At 31.9% G+C, this 21,786-nt stretch overlaps 1 protein-coding gene across 1 annotated transcript; it reads left to right on the plus strand.

Annotated features, from left to right (window-relative positions):
* The first annotated feature begins 10,485 nt into the window (after positions 1-10,485).
* Positions 10,486-14,003, plus strand: LOC139885901 (LOB domain-containing protein 4-like). The gene is made up of 2 exons (XM_071869656.1): positions 10,486-10,692; positions 13,480-14,003. Exons 1-2 carry the CDS (start codon positions 10,498-10,500, stop codon positions 13,822-13,824), a joined length of 540 nt encoding a protein of 179 aa, XP_071725757.1. The 5' UTR covers positions 10,486-10,497; the 3' UTR covers positions 13,825-14,003.
* The last annotated feature ends 7,783 nt before the right edge of the window (positions 14,004-21,786 follow it).

Raw genomic sequence — 21,786 nt, forward strand, 5'->3', positions numbered from 1 at the left:
AAGTTTTATAAGTCACTCTTTTTCTTTCTTATTTTTCGAAGCCTTTTATTTTTCAACCCTTTTCTTTTTCGACCTTTTTCGACGCGCTCTTTTTCTTTCTTATTTTTCGCCATTCTAGTTTTTAGGACATAGATTTTTATTCTATTTCTTATCTAAATTTCTTTAAATTACGAAAATTTATTTTAAGTGGTTAAATTGATAGACATCAAAATTTTCTGGTTCGTAGTAATAGTTGGATTTGTACGTGGACCGGGTTATTGGAGCCAAACAGTACTCAATTATATTGAGACCAAACGAATCCTTCCCCTCTGCTGCATCTTTTGGCTATTCGAAACGTGGGCAAAATCAGAAAAGTCTATTAATTGGATAACTTATATAATTTTTCTTTCCTTTTAAAAACTAATAGGATATTCAGTGAATGCACCGAGCAAGACGTTCACCACCTTTTATACGTTCACCACCTGTAACTCGATCAAGACATCAAGCGAATATTGTCGCCGTTGATTTTTCTTTAGAATCGTCATCCAGTCGACCAAGTACTCCAATTCAAATTTCCGATAATCCATTTTTTGAACCCGACCTCACAATTGAGAATCCGAAGAATATTCAGGGATAATTCATAGATCCTGAACCATTAATTTTTCCTCCGGAACCACCAATTATTCAAACAGAGATTGTTGAGGAACGAACCATTAAATCAGAATCCTCTAGTGATTCAGATTCAACAAATTCAATTATGGAGAATCTGGAACCTTTAAGTATGGAAGACCGAATGCGAGCTAAACGCACTGGCCAAGGTCACGCAATTACTCATCCAGACATTAATGCGCCAGATTATGAAATCAAAGGACAAATTCTACACATGGTGACTAATCAATGCCAATTTAGTGGTGCGCCGAAGGAAGATCCAAATGAACATCTTCGTACCTTTAATAGGATCTGTACACTATTTAAAATCCGAGAAGTTGAGTATGAACAGATATATCTCATGTTATTTCCCTGGACTTTAAAGGGAGAAGCCAAAGATTGGTTGGAATCGTTACCTGAAGGGGCGATTGATACATGGGACGTTTTAGTTGAAAAATTTCTTAAACAATTCTTTCCGGCATCTAAAGCCGTAAGACTTCAAGGAGAAATTGTTACGTTCACACAGAAACCGAATGAAACTCTATATGAGTCATGGACCAGATTTGGAAAGTTATTAAGAGGATGTCCGCAACATGGTTTAGACACCTGTCAAATAGGACAAATATTCTACCAAGGATGCGACATCACTACAAGGAAAGGCATCGATATAGCAGCTGATGGTTCTATTATGAAGAAAACCGAAACTGATGCTTATAAAATTATTGATAACACTGCTTCCCACTCACATGAGTGGCACCAAGAAAAAGATATCGTTAGATCATCTAAAGCAGCTAGAGCCGATTCTAGCCATGACTTAGATTCCATTTCCGCAAAGATAGACGCTGTCGAGAGACGAATGGAAAAGATGACTAAAGATATTCACTCAATACGAATTAGCTGTGAGTAGTGTGGAGGACCACATTTGACGAGGATACTCGCACTTTATATTTATGACTGATGGACTGTTATGGACAAAAACCAGACGGACATATTGAATAATCCAGGACAAAGGACAATTAACCCATGGGCATAAAACTAAAATCAACACGTCAAACATCATGATTACGGAAGTTTAAATAAGCATAATTATTTTATTTCATATTTAATTTCCTTTATTTTATATTTAATTGCACTTCTAATTATCGCACTTTTATTTATTTTTATTGTATTTAATTGCACTTTTAATTATTGTACTTTTTAATTATCGCAATTTTATTTTATCGCACTTTTATTTATCGCAATTTCATTATCGTTATTTACTTTACGCTTTAAATTAAGTTATATTTATTTTTAATATTTTACATTAGGTTTTAACTGCGACTAAAGTTTTTAAAATCGACAAACCGGTCATTAAACGGTAAAAACCCCCCTTTATAATAATAATATTACTTATATATATATTTGTATTTTTATAAATTAAAACTAATATAGCGTTAAGCTTTGTTTAAAAGATTCCCTGTGGAACGAACTGGACTTACTAAAAACTACACTACTGTACGATTAGGTACACTGCCTATAAGTGTTGTAGCAAGGTTTAAGTATATCCATTCTATAAATAAATATCTTGTGTAAAATTGTATCGTATTTAATAGTATTTAGTTGTAAAAATAAAGCTATTTCATATACACCTCGCATAACATCAGCCTCACTCACGGCGGTGGCTATCATTCGTTGAAGAGCTTGTTCGAGAGTTTCGGAAGGAGTATTGTGTTGACCTTGGTGAGCCATTGTTCCTTCATTACACAAGAATACCGTTGATTAGTATTATCAATAATACTAATCATGATATGGAATCAAGATAAAGAGAAATTTTTTCCTTGACTCGCCTTAAATTCTTTATGTCATAATGTTGGAATGTCCACATGAATCACCATAATATAATCCCGGCAATTATATTATCCTAATTCACGTGTGCATTTAACATTGCTTCATAAAGTCAAGGTGGCGCGTAAATCAAATTAAACAACGTGCGATTAAGATGAAATAGAGTTAGATGTGAATAGATGAATTCGAATATAAATGCACAATTAGTCAAGTAATTCCTACTTCAAGTCTATATGCCGGTTGTAGTCTAGGTTCACTAATGTACCCTATGACTCGGGGTCGACACCAATGAACTCTAAATTCCTACAACCAACGCTCTGATACCATCTGTAGTGGCCCGACAAGATCGTCATTGACGGCGCCGACTATTTAGGTCCCGTTACATGGTCATAGGTCTTTAAAATAACGTTTGACCAAAATATGTCGCTTTCATTTCAAAAGTAAAGATTGTTTCCAAGTTTACAAGAATTGTTCAACCAAAAGTTACGTTACAAAGTTATAAGTACAAATGAAACCTATGCGACACAGTTTTAAATAAAGTCAAAAGACGCTCCATGTATGCACATATACTCGACATCCAATGCAAGTATCAAAATAATGAGCGGAAGCATGTATCACATATCGTTCAAAGACCTAAGAAAAACATAGAAATCTGTCAACGAAAACATTGGTGAAATTATAGGTTTAAGTAAGTAAGTGAGTAAAAATGTAAATTGAACCACAAGATTTGCAACATTGATATAATAGTAATACATTCTAAAAGTTAATATTCACGAGCACCCAATTATCAATGCTTATCATTCTTTCCATAGAACCCCATCACAATAGTGTTAGAACATACACTGTTTCTCGAAAATATATTTCATTTGTAGACGGTAGCGAACCGTCTGAATGAGGGTTTGTCAAACCCATATGGATCCATACAACATAAGTTCTCGCTTACACCCGGAAAGTGTAACTAATAATAATCGAATTGAGGATTTTGTTCTAAACTCGTATGCAGAATGTTTGTTTTCCTGTACTTGTGTCCACTTAGTAAAAAGAAACGTTTATGTTTTCTCATCCCAAATGTAAGTTCAAAAGAGTAAAAGTGGGACTATGATCTCACCTTGAGTGCAAGAGTAAAAAGATACTTCAACAAGTAACGTAGAAAGAACAAACGCTAGTCTTGACCTAAACAAGTAAGTTGTATCAATAACGGTAAACACGATTGGTCAAAGTTGTTCAATTAGTCCTATGGCTCGTTACGACTCGATTAGGTAGCATGTGAATCAATTTGTCAAGTTTCATGCAAGATACAAGTATAGAAACAAGTTAGAAAGGTTGCATAAGTATTCGGTTAAGTTTGACTAAAAGCCAAACTTGGTCGGGTCAAGGTCAACGAAAAAGTCAACACATTCGGGTCGGGTCTCGAACTATTTTTCTAAGGTTTCTAATCATATATAAGCATGTTAGAACAAGTTACATGTTAATAGAAGGTGCGTAGCATAGTTAGAATTAAACAGTGAACGACCAAAAGAAACAGAATCTGGCAGTGCATCTGGACGGCGTCCAGATTTGCTGGACGGCATCTAGCATTGAAGGCCTGGACGGCGTCCAATAATCTGGACGGCGTCCAGATCTGTAGGCAGACCCTGTTTTGCTGCAACAACAAATGCACGAACAAAAACTCAAACAATCCCAATTTATGACACGCAAACAGCCAAAACATGTATCTTATATCATCGGGAAGGTATTTTGACGAGAAAAATAACTAAGCATATTTCATCAATCAATCTACCACTTACAACAACCAAAATCGCATTTAATGTTCATCATTTATCACATTCAAGTTCATAAATCTCATTTCATGTTTCGGGTAACCAATTTACATATAGGATATGCCATTTCGAAGGTAATCAAGCATACAATCCAACTAAACACTTGTTAACAACATCTCATGTCCTTCAAGGCATCAAAAGTTCATTTTAAGTTCATCAAACCCTAACCCAAAGTTCACAAAATCAATATTCATGTGTTTGAAGTTTTCTTAATCAACCTATACCTCAAAACGAAGCTAGTGATACTAGAAATACAATTAAAACATGAACCTTAACAATTTAACAACATTATGTAACGACCCGGAGATTTCCGACCAAATTTAAACTTAATTTCGACACGATAAGCAAAGTCTGTAATGTTGAGTCTCGAAATTTTGGAAACTATAACCATATATTCAAATTACCCTTCGACAATTTTCGACGATTCACGAACCATTAGTTATAAATAAATATATATATAGTTATATAAATAAGTGTGTGTATGTAAAAATAAATATAATAGTATATATAATAATTTGAATTAATAAAATACACTTTAATCAATTAAGAATTAGTAATTGTAAAATAATATTTAGAATTATTAAGTTGTTATCAAAATAAATATATATATATATATATATATATGTACATGAACATTAATTATAAATATATAAGATTAATTATTAAACTTATTTATTTGTTTGAAAATATATATTTAATATATATTTAGTTATATAATAAAACCTGACATTAAGATGTATTTATATATACATATGGTATATTGAAGATAAACGAATTCGAGCTTTAATGGTAAATGATTGTAATATTCGGTTGGCATTTCTTTAGTGTTCATATAGATTTAATACATATTTATGAGGACTTTTATATATAAACTAATTAACATCGGTGTACGAAATAATACCCTTTTATATGTGTCGACAAATAATAATCAACTTACTGGCTGCTTAAACTATTTATTTCTTGCACATGATCTAGTATCAATTTTATATTATAAATCATAATTATTATATTCTTATTATTATTATTAATATAGTATTATATTTTACTTTATGCGATATAAATCGCAAATAGGACATATTTGATTGAATGATTCAATCACCCGTGAATTTAATTGTCTATCGTTTACTGTTTTTGATTTGTTATATTTAATGCACTTAATCATTCTTGAACGAATCTCACAACCCACTTGCTTATCATTTGTTTCCGTTGAAAACTGGTTACAATGTTCTGTTAGTAGGAACAACTCACATCACCACTATTATATCATTAATCAATCTAATATATTTATCTATTCTCTAAGGCAGAGGGAGCTATATATATATCTTCACCACCCTCACCATAAGTGAACACCCTCAACCTTCAGTTACCATCTAAAACTCACCCTCATCGACTACCACTAACGACCTTGATGACCATCGCAAACCCATTATTTTTCCAAGTACCATCGAAGAACCACCCAAAAACCAACTTAATACTTGATCAACTGTGATTGTTTTCTGTTACGGTTATAACCGAATACCACACCATCTACCACTTTACATATTGATTATTGTGAACCCACAAACCATAACAAACACCACCCTACATATCCATCACGACAACCATCACCAAAACATCTACCATTTGGGTTTGCAACTGCTATTATTTTTGTTTACGGGTTCCTATCAAGCAAGAATAATCCACAACCCAATAGCCGTCACTACCACAGCTCGTTTGTGTTTTTATGTTGTGGGTTAACACAAACCATAAACCATCACCACCATGACCATCGAACCCATCCCAAACCATCAACTACATTTTTTTCTTTCGTTTACATGTTCTGTAAAACGAACCCAATAACTATAATCTCCTTCACCAAGCCAAACACCACGTCTTCTTTCTTTTGCGGAGCACGTTAACGAATTAAAAGGAGAATTTGTATGCTCACAGTTTGAGTTACAAATGGGATTATATTGAAAACATTATATAATGTTTTAACAACTTTCCATACAATAAAAAAAAAAGGGGTGGGACGGTTTATGAAATGGCCGACAACTTTGGTGGAAATTTGGTTATTCTCCTTTATAATGCGATTATAATAAGAAGTGTGGGGATAATGTAGTGATTGGATCCATATGGAGTTCGTGGAAGCTAATACCTAGTGGGCCGATTATATTAGTTAAAATGATTATGATCGTGATTATGATGATGATACAAATGTATAATTATGATGATGAAAGAAGAGGACTGCCATTCGATCAAAGTCATTACTTTTTTTGTTTCTGTTTCCCTTCCTGTTCGTATATCCAACAAAACTAAACCCTTTTATTTTTTTTTCCATCGACACTTGAATTGTAACTGGGTTAATTCTAAGGTTAATGGACTTTTATGTGTATTGGGCCGAGGTTATTTTGATCCATGTATTTAATTTCTGTTGGGCCAAACGTTATGAAGAAGTAGAAACTGAAACGGGTTATAAAGGATTAGTTTAAGATATTAATCAGAAAAACTGAACAGAGGAGTGGTTAGGCAGTTTGGGGTTTGAACGAGAGGTCGCAGGTTAGAGTCCCGTCTGTGGCAATATTTTTTGGGAAAGCTTTTAAGGTAGTATTTTATATCTATTATTATTATTATTATTATTATTATTATTATTATTATTATTATTATTATTATTATTATTATTATTATTATTATTATTATTATTATTATTATTATTATTATTATTATTATTAAAAGTAGCACTTTTAGTAAAATTATCATTTTGAGTACTATTAGGATTACTATTATTATTATTATTGTTATTATTATTATTATTATTATTAACAATTGTATTATTTTTAGAGACATTATTATTATTTTTATCACTATTATTATTATTATTATTATTATTATTATTATTATTATTATAAAAATTATTAATATTAATATCAATATTAGTATTATTATCATTATTTTAGTATTATCATAATTATTATTCTAACAAATAAAAGATAATATTATAAGGAAATATAGTTTATTACATATATCATAAGTATATATAATTTACTATTTTAATAAATAAAAACAACATATATATATATATATATATATATATATATATATATATATATATATATATATATATATATATATATATATATATAGCATTTGAAATAATAAATACATGACTATCTTAAATAAGTAATATACATATGATTAATAAATATAAACCGAGTGGAATACCATTATATGTTCATTATACGTGTTAATATATATACTTGATATAGGTTCGTGAATTCGCGGTCAACCCTACTGTTGTTCAATATAGTCATATGTATTTTTACTACAAAATACATTAGGTGAGTTTCATTACTCCCTTTTTAAATGCTTTTGCAATATATATTTTTGGGACTGAGAATACATGCGCTGCTTTTGTAAATGTTTTACGAAATAGACACAAGTAATCGAAACTACATTATATGGTTGAATGATTGAAGCCGAATATGCCCCTTTTTGCTTGGTAGCCTAAGAATTAGTAAACCGATCTATTAATTGACGCGAATCCTAAAGATAGATCTATTGGGCCTAACAAACCCCATTCAAAGTACCGGATGCTTTAGTACTTCGAATTCGTTTTATCATGTCCGATGGATTTTCCGGAATGATAGGGGATATTCTTATATGCATCTTGTTAATGTCGGTTACCAGGTGTTCAATCCGTATGAATGATATTTTTGTCTCTATGCATGGGACGTTTTTTTATGAGAATTGGAAATATGAAATCTTGTGGTCTATTAAAATTATGAAATGATTGTTTATGATAAACTAATGAACTCACCAACCTTTTGATTGACACTTTAAAGCATGTTTATTCTCAGGTATGAAAGAAATCTTCCGCTGTGCATTTGCTCATCTTAAAGATATTGCTTGGAGTCATTCATGACATATTTCAAAATACGTTGCATTCGAGTCGTTGAATTCATCAAGATTATTATTAAATCAATTATAGTTAGATATATTATGAAATGGTATGCATGTCGTCAACGTTCGATGTAATGAAAGATTGTCTTTTCAAAAACGAATGCAATGTTTGTAAAATGTATCATATAGAGGTCAAGTACCTCGCGATCTGTTGTGAATCGTTTATAATCGATATGGACTTCGTCCGGATGGATTAGGACGGGTCGCTTCACATTAACTCATCCAAAATCAAAGATTAATCACACCCATTTCAAATGTTCATACTAGTTACCCAAAACAACAAATCGAGCAAGTAAATCATGTATTCATGCTAGATACGAGCCATAGACACTAACTAACACCATTTCAAGTCAAAAACATGAATTTAGAGAAATCTAGTGTTTTTAGAAACCTTACCCCAAGTAGTGAAATTGGTACCAAATCGAAGAGGATGAAGAGATGATCACGAAAATGTAATTTGTTTTGATGTTTGCTTCCTAGATCGAATTTAGATGATGAATTAAGGATTGGAAAGTTGAGAGAAAAGTGTAAGTATGAGGAAGAGAGAAATGAGAGGTGTGTGGTGAATGTTGACCATTTGACCAAGTTAAGATTTTGGTGATTTGGCAACATTGGTCCCTCAAGTTTGTAGTCGGGTGCGGGAATTAACCGAACGAGTTATTTTGAATTACACGAGAGTACGGGAGACATTATAGTCCAATAACGAAATTATTAAGAATGTTAGCTAACGGAGGATACGAATCTAGTTACGAAGGACATTATTTAAAATCAAAAGACGGGCGTTAAAATAATTTAACGGAAAAATGCGGGATGTTACAACTTTAACCCTAAGAGCATAACAATAGCTTAAATAAATAACATCTTCAGTTGATTAACGAAAAAACCCCCAATCCGTTTGGTGTCAACAAAATTAGAAACTCCTTGGCAGTTGAATAGATGCAGACGAGAATACAGCTAGTACTTAATGGCACAGTCATGTCTTCATATCTAAAAGGTAATTAATGCATATTACAGCACCTTCTATGTGTATTGGTTCAGTCGACATTCAGTCGATGTAGCATTGTCAGCGTCATTTTTCGTGTCCTAATCTCGTCGATTTGTATGTAGTGCGAAGTCAGGTTAAACAAGTTAAAACTAACCATGTGCAAAACATGTGATTGTAAGTACTAACACCATTTCTTTCTTTCTTTCCAAAAAATTATCTTCAATTAATAAATCAATCAACAAAAGATGTTCATTAGTTCGGTTTTGATTCCCTTGAATTATTTGTGAACCCGAATCGAAATTAAACTGAAGGTAGAATGAAAAATCGAAAAGAAATGATGATGTTTTAGAAAGAAAAAAAAAATCGTAAAACTATTAATTACCCTCACATGCTTTGCATATTTTTAGACTTAGAATGGTGTTTCTGTCGAACGCTAAAGGTAGGGATCATTGTCGTACACTTTTAAAAATGTCAGAGATTATCAGTAAAATTTTTAAAAGATATGAATAACCGGTGTAAATTCTTATAAAATAAAAGCCCTGTCAATATAATCTATATAGTCATATAAAGCTCTAGAATGATGATGTCATCATTAAGCTAATTATCCTTTAATTTTTATAATGATGATGTCATAATTATATATTAATTTAATTAAAAAAATAATACGAAATCTTTTATAAAGGGAAATACCAATCTCTCCTAAATTGTAATTTTAATTTTCTAAAAGAATTTAAAAGGAATTTATTATTACTAATAATAATTATTATTATTATTAAAAATATAAATACTCAACTTTGAGCGAACTTTATTACTATTATTTACTTTTAATATAATAATTATTAGTAATAATTATTATATTATTAATATTCAAATATGGATTATTGTTACAAAATTAATTACGTTACATATGTATGCGAAAATACACGTCTCTATATATTTGTAAAAACAACGACAAGTTTATTAGTTGAACGGGTCATAAAAATAAATGACTTTAGCATTTACATTCACTTAATACCTAAAACATGTTATTAAATTTTTTCGTTTAAACAAACCCGTAATTTCACGGGTCATTTCAATAGTTTACTCTAAAACATAATTAATTAATGGGACAAGCTACCACAATGGAGTGGGCTAATTTGTAGTAAAATCCAAAATTCCTTTAGGTGCTGGGCCCATTAGAGATCTTGTGCTATCAAGATTTGTCTATATAGTATTACCATCACCATTCTTCTATGACTCCTTTTTCAATTCTTCATTTTGCTTTATTTTTAGTAGAAAGAATATATATTGCATGCAGTCTCAATGAAAGACAGTACTAGCAGGGGTGGTGTCGGGAAAAAACAAGGGGCAACGTCACCGTGTGCGGCTTGTAGACTTTTGCGACGAAGATGCTCTCAAGATTGCGTTTTCGCTCCTCACTTCCCCGCCGATGAGCCTCACAAATTCGCAAGTGTTCATAAGGTGTTTGGTGCTAGCAATGTTAATAAGATGCTACAGGTTAGTTGTCACACCTTTCTACATTAACAAAATGACTAATTTCGTGTCATGCATCATATCACCACTGTCGTGTCACATATCTAATCAGTGGCGAAGTTAGAAAATTAAATTCTTAAAAAATAAATATTGTGGAATATGTCACAATTATCAACCTTTTTCAGAAAGAAACATATACTTACTAATCTATTTTTTACCGGACCAGCCACTTAGAAATACATGAAGTAATTTCAATGATCACGAGTTTCTGGTATTATATACTAATAAAAGTAGTTAAATGTTTAGTATTCGTATAAAACAAGTCATTAAAATATAACAAAGACATTTGAATTTGTAGTGGGACAAGAGAAAAACTGCTCCGACGTCTAGTTTGACATTTTTGTTTTTATGACTTGGGCCACTTTAATTAAATTTAAATATTTTTCTTTTCTTTTCTAGTTTGACATTTTCTTTTTTATGACATTTTTGTATCATATTCATATGCTTTATTGCAGTATATGGCAGTATATGGTTACATGTTTGTATTACATTATATATCAATTAATTTATACGTACTTACATATCACATGTTTTTATGCTAACATAGCATACTTATTTGTCTATGCCTACATAGTATACCATCTATTTTATACTGCATATTATACCTCCATGATTCTTACCAACATGTTTACGTATACTTATTGTACTTACATGACTTGTTATACTTGCATATTTGACACTCACATATTTTACTTATATGTTATATTACTCAATATTGTTATATGCTTTATTTACCTATATATATCGTATTGGAGTATACATTATTCATGGTAAAGCTTCTATTTTGCCAACTTTTATATTTTTACTTCACATATCGGATTTCATGGTTCTTTCTGGTCGGAGGTCCCTAGGAAGCAACCTTTCTGCTCTACAGAATGGGGAGGGACGACTTCCTCTACCCGGGGACCGATAGGTATCCTGGGTAGAAGAATGACTTCCTTTTTACTTTAGGGTAGAGGAAAGGACTGCCTACATCTAACCTCCCCATACTCCACTTTAGTGAAATTGGGTATTGTTGTTGTTGTTGTTTTCTTTTCTTTCGAAAATACTTAATAACATAAAATGAATATGAGATCAACGAGTACAAAATCAACCTAGGCAAAACAGGGACTAATAATCGAAATCAAAGAAGACGATCCCACTTAATTAAATTTAGGGTGTGTTTGGCGACGAGTTTATAGGAGCTTATGAGAGCTTATAAGCTTAAACTTATGATTTTAATAAGTTACAAGTCATAAGCTCTGTTTAGCATGCAACCAAAAGTAGAGCTTATGTAAAAAAGAAGCTCTAGAAAAATAAGTTTTTAGAAGTAACTTCTTGATTAAAGTAGAGCTTATGATAAGCTCTCCGGAAAGCTCCAGCTTCGACTAGTTTCGTCCAAACACACCCTTAAATGAAAAAAATTAGAAAATAGTTTGGTTATGAACACGTAAAAGTAAGTAGATGCACCAAACCGGGTTTAATTATGGGACTGAGCATGGTCCCTGAACCTACACCTGGTTCAATTCCCATCTCTTGTCCTACTGCAATTATTTAATTATTTTTTTAATACAAACACTAAGTAAATAGTACGTGAAATATGTCACCATCTTTTGGATTTGAATGTTGCACCAAATCCTTCATGTCTATTCCAACTTCTTAGCCTAGACTTCGGTTTTGTTTCTTGGTTTATTTTATTTTATATATTATAAATTTAACTGTATATAATATAAATATATATGAAAATATATATATTTTCATTCTAATTAGTACCTACTTAACTATTTGATCCTAGTAAACATTGTTATGCTATAAAGTTTGATATTATGTGACACAATTTGACACTAAGAAGAATCATTAATAATCCATAAATCTAATACACTAAAAGTTAATTTAGCTTATTTTTCATTGTAAACTTATGAACGATTTCATCAACTCAACCTGATCCGTTATAAACATTTACATAACTAATTGTTGACAAAAGAGCTTATGATGTAGCGGTATTAAAAGGAATCATGAACTTCAAGGTTGTGAGTTCGAGTCACGACGTGAATAAAAAAAAATAATGTGTTTGCATATTTGCTCAATTGCTATTTAAAAAAAACTGTCGTGACCGATAAGGAGGAGCTTTTTAAAGTGAAATTCGGTTATTTACGGTTAAAATGGATGTGGGGCCATGGTTAAATTTAGACTCAAAAGAAGGGTTATGAAGTACCTACAACATTGCACGAACTTCAAAATATGGCATGTTATTCTATATCTAATGGAATATTTGGCTTTTGTAATTTCAAGTTATGTTAGACAACTTAATTGTCTCCCTTTACTGTTTTCCATCATCTCTTTAGACTTTATTTCTTCCATCGTTCTCTTTTTATCAATCTAAACCATCCTAAAACGCTTTCCGCAACAAAAAGAAAAAAACCCACCACTATATAGTCTTTCATTTTGACTTTATTCTAGATAGATAATAGATAAAACTGTTACACCTTTTTTTTTCTTTATTTCACACTATTAAAAGTCCAACAAAACCAATTTCATGTTAGTTGCAAGTGTTAGGTAATCATGACGATGGACAAAGTTGTCTTCTTTTGTAGTAGTAAAATCCTAAACAATAATTCGTAGGTCAAGATTTTGCACAACAAAATGTGAAGATATTTCTCGAAGCCGCTAAGTTATTATGTGTATCCTTATCTAGTTTACATTTGAACAACTTAATGATTTGATCTTAAATAATAAGATTAATCAACAATATTTGTTTCAAAATAAATGTAGGAATTGTCGGAACATCATAGAGGCGACGCAGTGCGTTCAATGGTTTACGAGGCAAACGCTAGGATCAGGGATCCGGTTTATGGTTGTGTAGGTGCAATATCATCCTTACAACAACAAATAGATGTACTACAAGCACAATTGGCGGTTTCACAAGCCGAGGTGGTTCATATGCGAATGCGTCAGTACTCGTCTAGTCCTGTCAACCAGTCACCAGAAAACGGCTCACTGCCATCTCGACACCACCCTTCACAAACACCAACCAGGTCCCTTTTTGGCATGGACATGGTGGTTGACCAAACTAATATGGGCATGATGGGAGAGTCCTTATGGTCCTCATGCAACTAGCAATTAATTACTACCATATATTTCTACTACTACATACTCGAGGCTTTCTTTGTTGTTTGCCACCTGTTTAATTTTGGTTTTATTTATTTTTTATTTTATTAATATGCTAAGCTATAGTAATAGTAATTATATGTAACGTGTATCTCTCTCCACTATATTGTGAGACGAAGAAGATTTGATTAACCATATTGTATATCTTTAGTTATGGCATTATGGGTCATTCCATTAATACTATATAAATTTTTTATATATATAGCATTCTTTGTGTATATATATTTTAAAGATAACTTTTAGCATATGTGTGTGCGCTTTCTAATCGTGCAGTTATGTATTGTTTCGTGTTGTATCTAGCTTCTTACTAGTCTTTTTCTCGTGTACTAGTTCTTTTTATAATAAAAAGTTACTTGCCTTTCAAAAAAATTGATTTGTGGATGTAATAATATGTAATTTATTCTTTTAAAAAATAATAATATGTAATTTATTTATGGTGGGGATGGATGAGGTCCACTAAGATAGTTCTAGAAGAGCATCATCATAATTACATAAATACACATGAAACTTATAGAATGGGTGATCACCATGCCATGCCATTTTAATGGCCAATCATCATGTCCACAAAATACATGGAGAGAAAACACCATGATGCATGCATGTTTAAATATATGTGTTATATATTATTAATTTAGGGCTCTTTTGAAACATTGTGGCATCTCTCCATTGGGTATGGTACCATATATGGACGGTTGTACTTTAGATGAGAAATTGATACTACTAAAGTTGCTTTCCAAATACACTAGTGTACTTGCTTTAATTTGTTGGTCACTTTGTGGCCGTGGAATGACACTTCAATTTTCAAAAAAAAAAAAAAAAAAAAAAAAATTTCTTCTTTGCCGTATTTGTAAAAAATTTAATATAAGTGACCGACTATTGTACGAGGATCAAACTCATTGTCATATGTAAGTCATACATGTGAAAAACTCTCCGTTAACACCACTTGTTGTTGCAATAATGTGAAACAGGGCTGGTCCAAGGTTATCTTATGCGCGGGACGAGTTGTAAAAAATGCCCTCTCATAAACAATTAACACTATGTTTTAGGTTCTTGTACATAGTCTAGATGTTCAGTCACGTGCCGTTTTTCATATTATGAAATACTGTTAAAATTTAGTAGTTTATAACTACATTTAGTGGTTTGATTCTTGATTAAGAATACTAATAATGAAGTGTAAGAACAAAGATGATAATGAAGAGAAAGAAAGAAACACTTTGTAAGTGTGAGAAATGGTGCAAGTTTAATGCTTGCATTCATGGCTATTTATAGCAAAAATATCACAAGTTTAGGTAATACAATAATATTACTTTTGTGTATCAATAATTGACTATCCATTTATATATATATATATATATATATATATATATATATATATATATATATATATATATATATATATATATATATATATATATATATTATAACACTCCCCCTTGGATAGCAATTTTGTTTGTTGAAGATCAACTGTAAGTTACTGCCTCATTAAAAACCTTGCTATAGAAAACCCAGTGGGAAAAAACTTTAGCTAAGGGAAAAAGAGTGCAGCATGGAGTTGACTCCCCCTCAAGTAGACATCGCTTCAGCTGTTACATCTTTTGAACATGTCTCATGCCAATGTTATGAACGTGTGTTCTGAAAATAGCAGTTGAAAGTGCTTTCGTGAAAAGATCAGCAGAGTATTTGCTGGATTGAACATATCTCATTTCAATCTGGTTGTCCTTAATGAGATTTTGAGTGTATGAGAAGAATCTAGGAGGTATGTGTTTTGTTCGGTCACTTTTGATATACCCTTCTTTCATCTGTGCTATGCAAGCTGCATTATCTTCATAGATAGTTGTTGGACTTTTATCGCGTTCTAGTCCACAAGAATCAGTAATGAGTTGCGTCATTGATCTCAACCAAAAACATTCCCGAGTAGCTTCATGTAATGCAATCACTTCGGCATGATTTGATGATGTTGCAACAAGTGTTTGTTTTTGAGAACGCCATGATATTGCAGTACCTCCATTTAGGAATACATATCCAGTTTGAGATTTAGCTTTATGTGGATCAGATAAATAACCCGCATCTGCATAACCCACCAAATCTTGTTTTGATTCGTTAGAATAAAATAATCCTAAATCAGTAGTTCCTCGAAGGTATCGAAATATGTGTTTGATCCCATTCCAGTGTCTTTTGGTAGGAGCAGAGCTGAACCTTGCCAACAAATTAACTGCAAAAGAAATATCAGGTCTTGTACAATTTGTAAGATACATAAGAGCTCCAATTGCACTAAGATATGGTACTTCTGGTCCAAGAATATCTTCATGCTCTTCACATGGACGAAATGGACCAGCTTCAACATTGAGTGATCTAACAACCATAGAAGTACTTAATGGTTTTACCTTTTCCATATTGAAACGTTTCAAAATTTTTTCAGTATATGTTGTTTGATGTACAAGTAAACCATTAGGCATATGCTCAATTTGTAAACCAAGGCAATACTTGGTTTTTTCGAGATCTTTCATTTCAAATTCTTTCTTTAGAAATTGAATGGCTTCATGGATCTCTTTATTTGTACCTATGATGTTAAGATCATCTACATAAACAGCTATGATCACATATCCGGATGTTGTTTTTTTTAATGAAAACACAAGGGCAAGTAATGTTATTTGTATACCCTTTGCTTATCAAGTAATCACTTAATCGGTTATACCACATACATCTCGATTGTTTTAACCCATATAAAGATCTTTGTAATTTAATCAAATACATTTCTTTGGGTTTTGCATTTGATGCTTCTGATACCTTAAATCCTTCAGGTATCTTTATATATATATCACTATCAAGTGATCCATATAGATAAGCAGTAACAACATCCATGAGATGCATTTTAAAATTTTTAGAAACTGTCAAGCTGATTAAGAATCTAAAAGTAATTGCATCCATAACAGGGGAATAAGTTTCTTCATAATCAATTCCCGGTCATTGAGAAAAACCTTGAGCTACAAGTCTATCTTTATACCTTGTAACTTCATTTTTCTTATTTCTTTTTCGGACAAAAATCCATCTGTATCCTATAGGTTTCACATCTTTAGGAGTGAGAACGATAGATCTGAAAACTTTTCTTTTATTGAGTGATTCTAATTCAGCTCGTATTGCTTTTTTCCATTGAGCCCAATCATGTTTATTTTGACATTCAATCATAGATGTTGGTTCTGGATCATCATCATTATTCATGATGTCATATGCAACATTAAATGAAAATTTCCCATCAAGATTTTTCATTTCATTTCGGTTCCATAATATTTTTGAATGTGCATAATTGATATCAATTTCTGTATTGACATCATCAATCTCCTCTGCAGTAGGAGTACTGATTTTTGGTTCTTCTTGAACACTTTCTTTTACCTCATTATCAGCTGATTTTATTTTTCGAGGATTTTTATCCTTTGAACCAATTGGTCTCCCACGTTTCAGGTGTGGCAAAGATTCATGAGTGACGTTATTGCCAGCTTTTGGAATTTCAATTCGAGCTGGTGTATTTACTGCTGATATATATATGATTCAGTCACCCTTTTTGTATCTGTGAATGCATCAGGCAATTGATTTGCAAGTTCTTGCATATGCATTATTTTTTGAACTTCTGTCTCGCATTCTTTTGTGCGAGGATCAAGATACTTTAATTGAGGCTCACACCATGAAACATCATTTTCTTTATTTTTCATTTCTCCCCCTAATCTAGGAAACAATGTTTCATTAAAATGACAATCAGCAAAACGTGCTGTAAAAACATCACCTGTCATAGGTTCAATATACCTTATGATTGAAGATGTTTCATATCCAACATATATTCCCAACCTCCTTTGAGGACCCATTTTTGTACGTTGTGGTGGTGCAATTGGAACATACACTGCACAACCAAATGTTCTAAGGTGGGAAATATTTGGCTCTTGACCAAAAGCAAGTTGTAGGGGGAATATTTATGACTTGCACTCGGTCTGATGCGAATCAATGCAGCAGCATGTAAAATTGCATGACCCCATATAGATACAGGGAGTTTTGTTCTCATTATCAATGGTCTAGCGATTAACTGTAAACGTTTAATCAGTGACTCGGTTAAACCATTTTGTTTATGCACATGAGCAACAGAATGTTCAACAACAATTCCTATAGACATGCAATAGTTATTAAATGCTTGAGATGTAAATTCACCAGCATTATCAAGAAATGCCACATTACGGCTTGATAACAGACAAACATGAGACCATCTGCTAGATGCGTCTATTAGAACCATGAAATATCTAAATGGTCCACATGGTGGATGAATTGGTCCACATATATCACCTTGAATTCTTTCAAGAAACATTGTTGATTCTTTCTCAACCTTAAGTGGTGAGGGTCTAGTTATCAATTTTCCAAGAGAGCAAGATGTGCATGGAACCGTTGTATCATGATGGATTTTTCTATCCTTTAGTGGATGTTCATGAGTACACTCAATAATCCTTTTCATCATTGTTGATCCTGGATGGCCTAATCTGTTATGCCATAAACTGAATACACCAGGATCAATATATTTTTCATTAACTATCATATGTGTTTTTGGTACATTTATATGTGTATAATGTAATCTAGAACTAAGTCTTGGCAGTTTTTCAACCACATGACTCTTGTCAGTGATACTTAAATATTTCTCATTTTCTGTTGTCACTGACTGATAATCATACCCATTAAGGTATATATCGGAGAAACTCAATAAATTTTTGCTTGACTTGGGAGAAAATAAGGCATCATTTATTAAAAATTTTGTACCATTTGGTAGTATGAAATTTGCCTTTCCTATCCCTTTTATCAAGTTAGCAGGTCCTGATATTGTATGTATAGTTCCTTCCGTTGGTTTTAGATCAATAAAACATTTCTCGAATTTAAGTATAGTGTGTGTAGTTCCACTGTCTGCTATACAGAGATCTCCACCACTTGATTGATGTTGTATTCCAGCAAAATTCATATTGAACTTCATATATAAGAAATAAATAGTGAGTACATTAATATTACACAATATTTTACACGCAAATAGATAGTACTAAAACATTTAGCAAAAATAATGACAAAGACAGACGGTATTAAATCGTTTATTTTTCGAAAGACACACAATAACTTAAACATTCAAGAAATCTTCATATAAATCAGATGGTTTCTCAGTGACTGTTGGATCCAGGTTATCCACAAAGTTTAATTCCTTTTCTTTATCTTTTAGCAAATCCTGATACATCTTAACATGATGTTTAGATGTTCGGCAAGTATTAGCCCAGTGGCCCATTCTACCACATCAGTAACAAGATTCTTCAGAATTTTTAGAAGAATTTTCTTCAACATCTTGTTTAGTGGGCTTGTTTTGTGGTTGATATTTATATTTTCGTGGATTATTATTTCTTTGACCACCACGGCCACGACCACGACCACGTCCACGCCCATTACCATTACCATAAGGATGGTTTCTACCATAGTTATGGCTTTTGGCATGATGATGGTGATGGTTATTATAACCACGACCTTGCCCTCGTCCTTGTCCCTGTTTATAATTATTTGTAGTATTTGCTTCAGGGATTGCAAGTGTACCAGTAGGACGGGATTGCAGATTTTTCATTAATAGCTCATCATTTTGCTCTGCATCTAAGAGAGATGAATTAAGTTCAGGATATGTTTTGAACTTTAGCATTCCCAAATTTCTTTGTACTGTGATGTTTGCAGCATTCATTGTGGAGAAAGTTTTCTCCATCATGTCTGCATCACTTATTTCATGTCCACAGAATTTAAGTTGTGAACATGTATTATACAGAGCTGAGTTGTATTCATTTACTTTCTTAAAGACTTGGAACCTTAATGTTCTCCATTGATCCATAGCAGCTGGAAGTAAAATTTCTCTTTGATTATTGAATCTGCTTTTGGGACCTTCCCATAAAACATGGGGATCTTCCACAGTCACATAATTATTTTGTAAGCATTCATCAATATGTTGATGAATAAAGCAACATGCCGTTGCTTGTTCTTTTTCAGAACAAATGTTGTTTTCATTTATTATCACACCCCGAGTTAGGGCCTGGGTGAAATGTGACTTAATATCAAATAAACCAACATATTATAATACGAGAACAATACTATATGATAAAAACAAACTTTATTGAGTACGCAGCGGAAAATGAAATGTCGTTACAATAATGGAAATTACAATAAAGTAATTGTTTCAAATGCAAGAATAATAAATGCTATATCTCTTGATCCTAAGTCCAAGTAGCATCACATAAGCAGTAAGTAAGTAAACTTGATCAATCAGCACCTGAGACAAAACATGCTAAAGTGTCAACCAAAAAGGTTGAGTGAAGTTCATAGGTTTAACAAAAATGTTTGACTTTGTTTTAGACCACAAGATTTAGTTTATAAAGTTGATCTCGCAGGGATCAAAAAGTTATGTCAATTCGTGATATTTAGACTAAACGTTCAAAGTTTGCCACAATGACAAGTTGTGTCTATACTTGTCGGTTTAATTTCATTATTAAGTGATACAATGACTTGGTCAAATGTATCGGGGACGTTACTCCCGATAGGCCTACCCCCAATAATTAAGAATGCATTTAACGAGCAATTAAAAATATCACTGTAGGGACTTAGTCGGACATAGCCGGGTATAGCATAGTTTAACGGTTGGTACTTGTGTCTAAATTGTAAATAGTAAAAGTAGCATGTGTCTCACCCCAAATAAGTTAAATAAATTTGCTAGCAATAAAAAGTGGGGCTATGAATTCACCTTAGTAAGTAGGAGAGAGAGTTGTTATTCCTTGAAATAGAAGAGTTGGATGAACGTGAGCAAAAAGTCAACCTAATGACATTTTAAGAGTAGTTAAATGTTTTTGCCCAAGTTTAAGTTTAAGTATGCAAGTGTAGTTTGTTTTACTAAGTTTTCATTCATAGCAAGTTTCCACTTTTAGAATGTTTCCATTTTTAGTAAGTTAGTGTAAACACTAGTGAGTTGTCCTTAATAAGTCTACCACCTATTAAGTGTGAAGATAATTAGGTGTATGATTACTATAGTCGGGTTGATATTGTGGACCATACCCAAACATCTAAGCCACCGAGTCACTAGAATGACCAATTGTTACCGGTTGGCCCAGGATTTCTTGACCAAAATCTAAGTTTGGCATTCGTAATCCACAAGCGTCCCATAGTGGTACCAAGGATCACCCTAGGCCTTAAGCAACGCCGATGTTCAAGTAATTTCACGCTATCGTGAATGACTAAGGTAATCGTATAATATAAGTAGTAGTATATTATATGTGTTAGTAATAATATAAGTGTATAAGTGTTAGATAGTAGTATAAGTAGTATTAGGGTTTTAGTAGTAGTAATAATTAATGATTAGGGTTTAGTAATAAATAAACGATTAGAGTTTTAATTAATGTCTTAGGGTTTAGGTAGTATTAGGGTTTATTAATTAGGGTTAGGTTTAGTTAGGGTTTTAATATTTAATATATATATATATATATATATATATATATATATATATATATATACATACATCTTGTATATGTATATATAGATAATATTTTTATTTTTTTATATATATTCGGCCATATACATATACATATATATATATATATATATATATATATATATATATATATATATATATATATATATATATATATATATATATATATATATATATATATATATATATATATTTATATTTTTTTTACATATATGCATGGTGTATTTATTTATAGTATGTATATATCTTGTTACCTTTTTTAAACATTATCAAATCTTCTAACAATCTTCTAGGGTTTAAAGATCAAACAAAAATTCTTTTTTTTTATTTATAACAACCGTATATGTATGTATGTATATATTTATATATTTTTTTAAACTAGTAGA

This window comes from Rutidosis leptorrhynchoides, chromosome 1 (genome assembly GCF_046630445.1).
Source record: "Rutidosis leptorrhynchoides isolate AG116_Rl617_1_P2 chromosome 1, CSIRO_AGI_Rlap_v1, whole genome shotgun sequence".
Classification (NCBI taxonomy): Eukaryota; Viridiplantae; Streptophyta; class Magnoliopsida; order Asterales; family Asteraceae; genus Rutidosis; species Rutidosis leptorrhynchoides.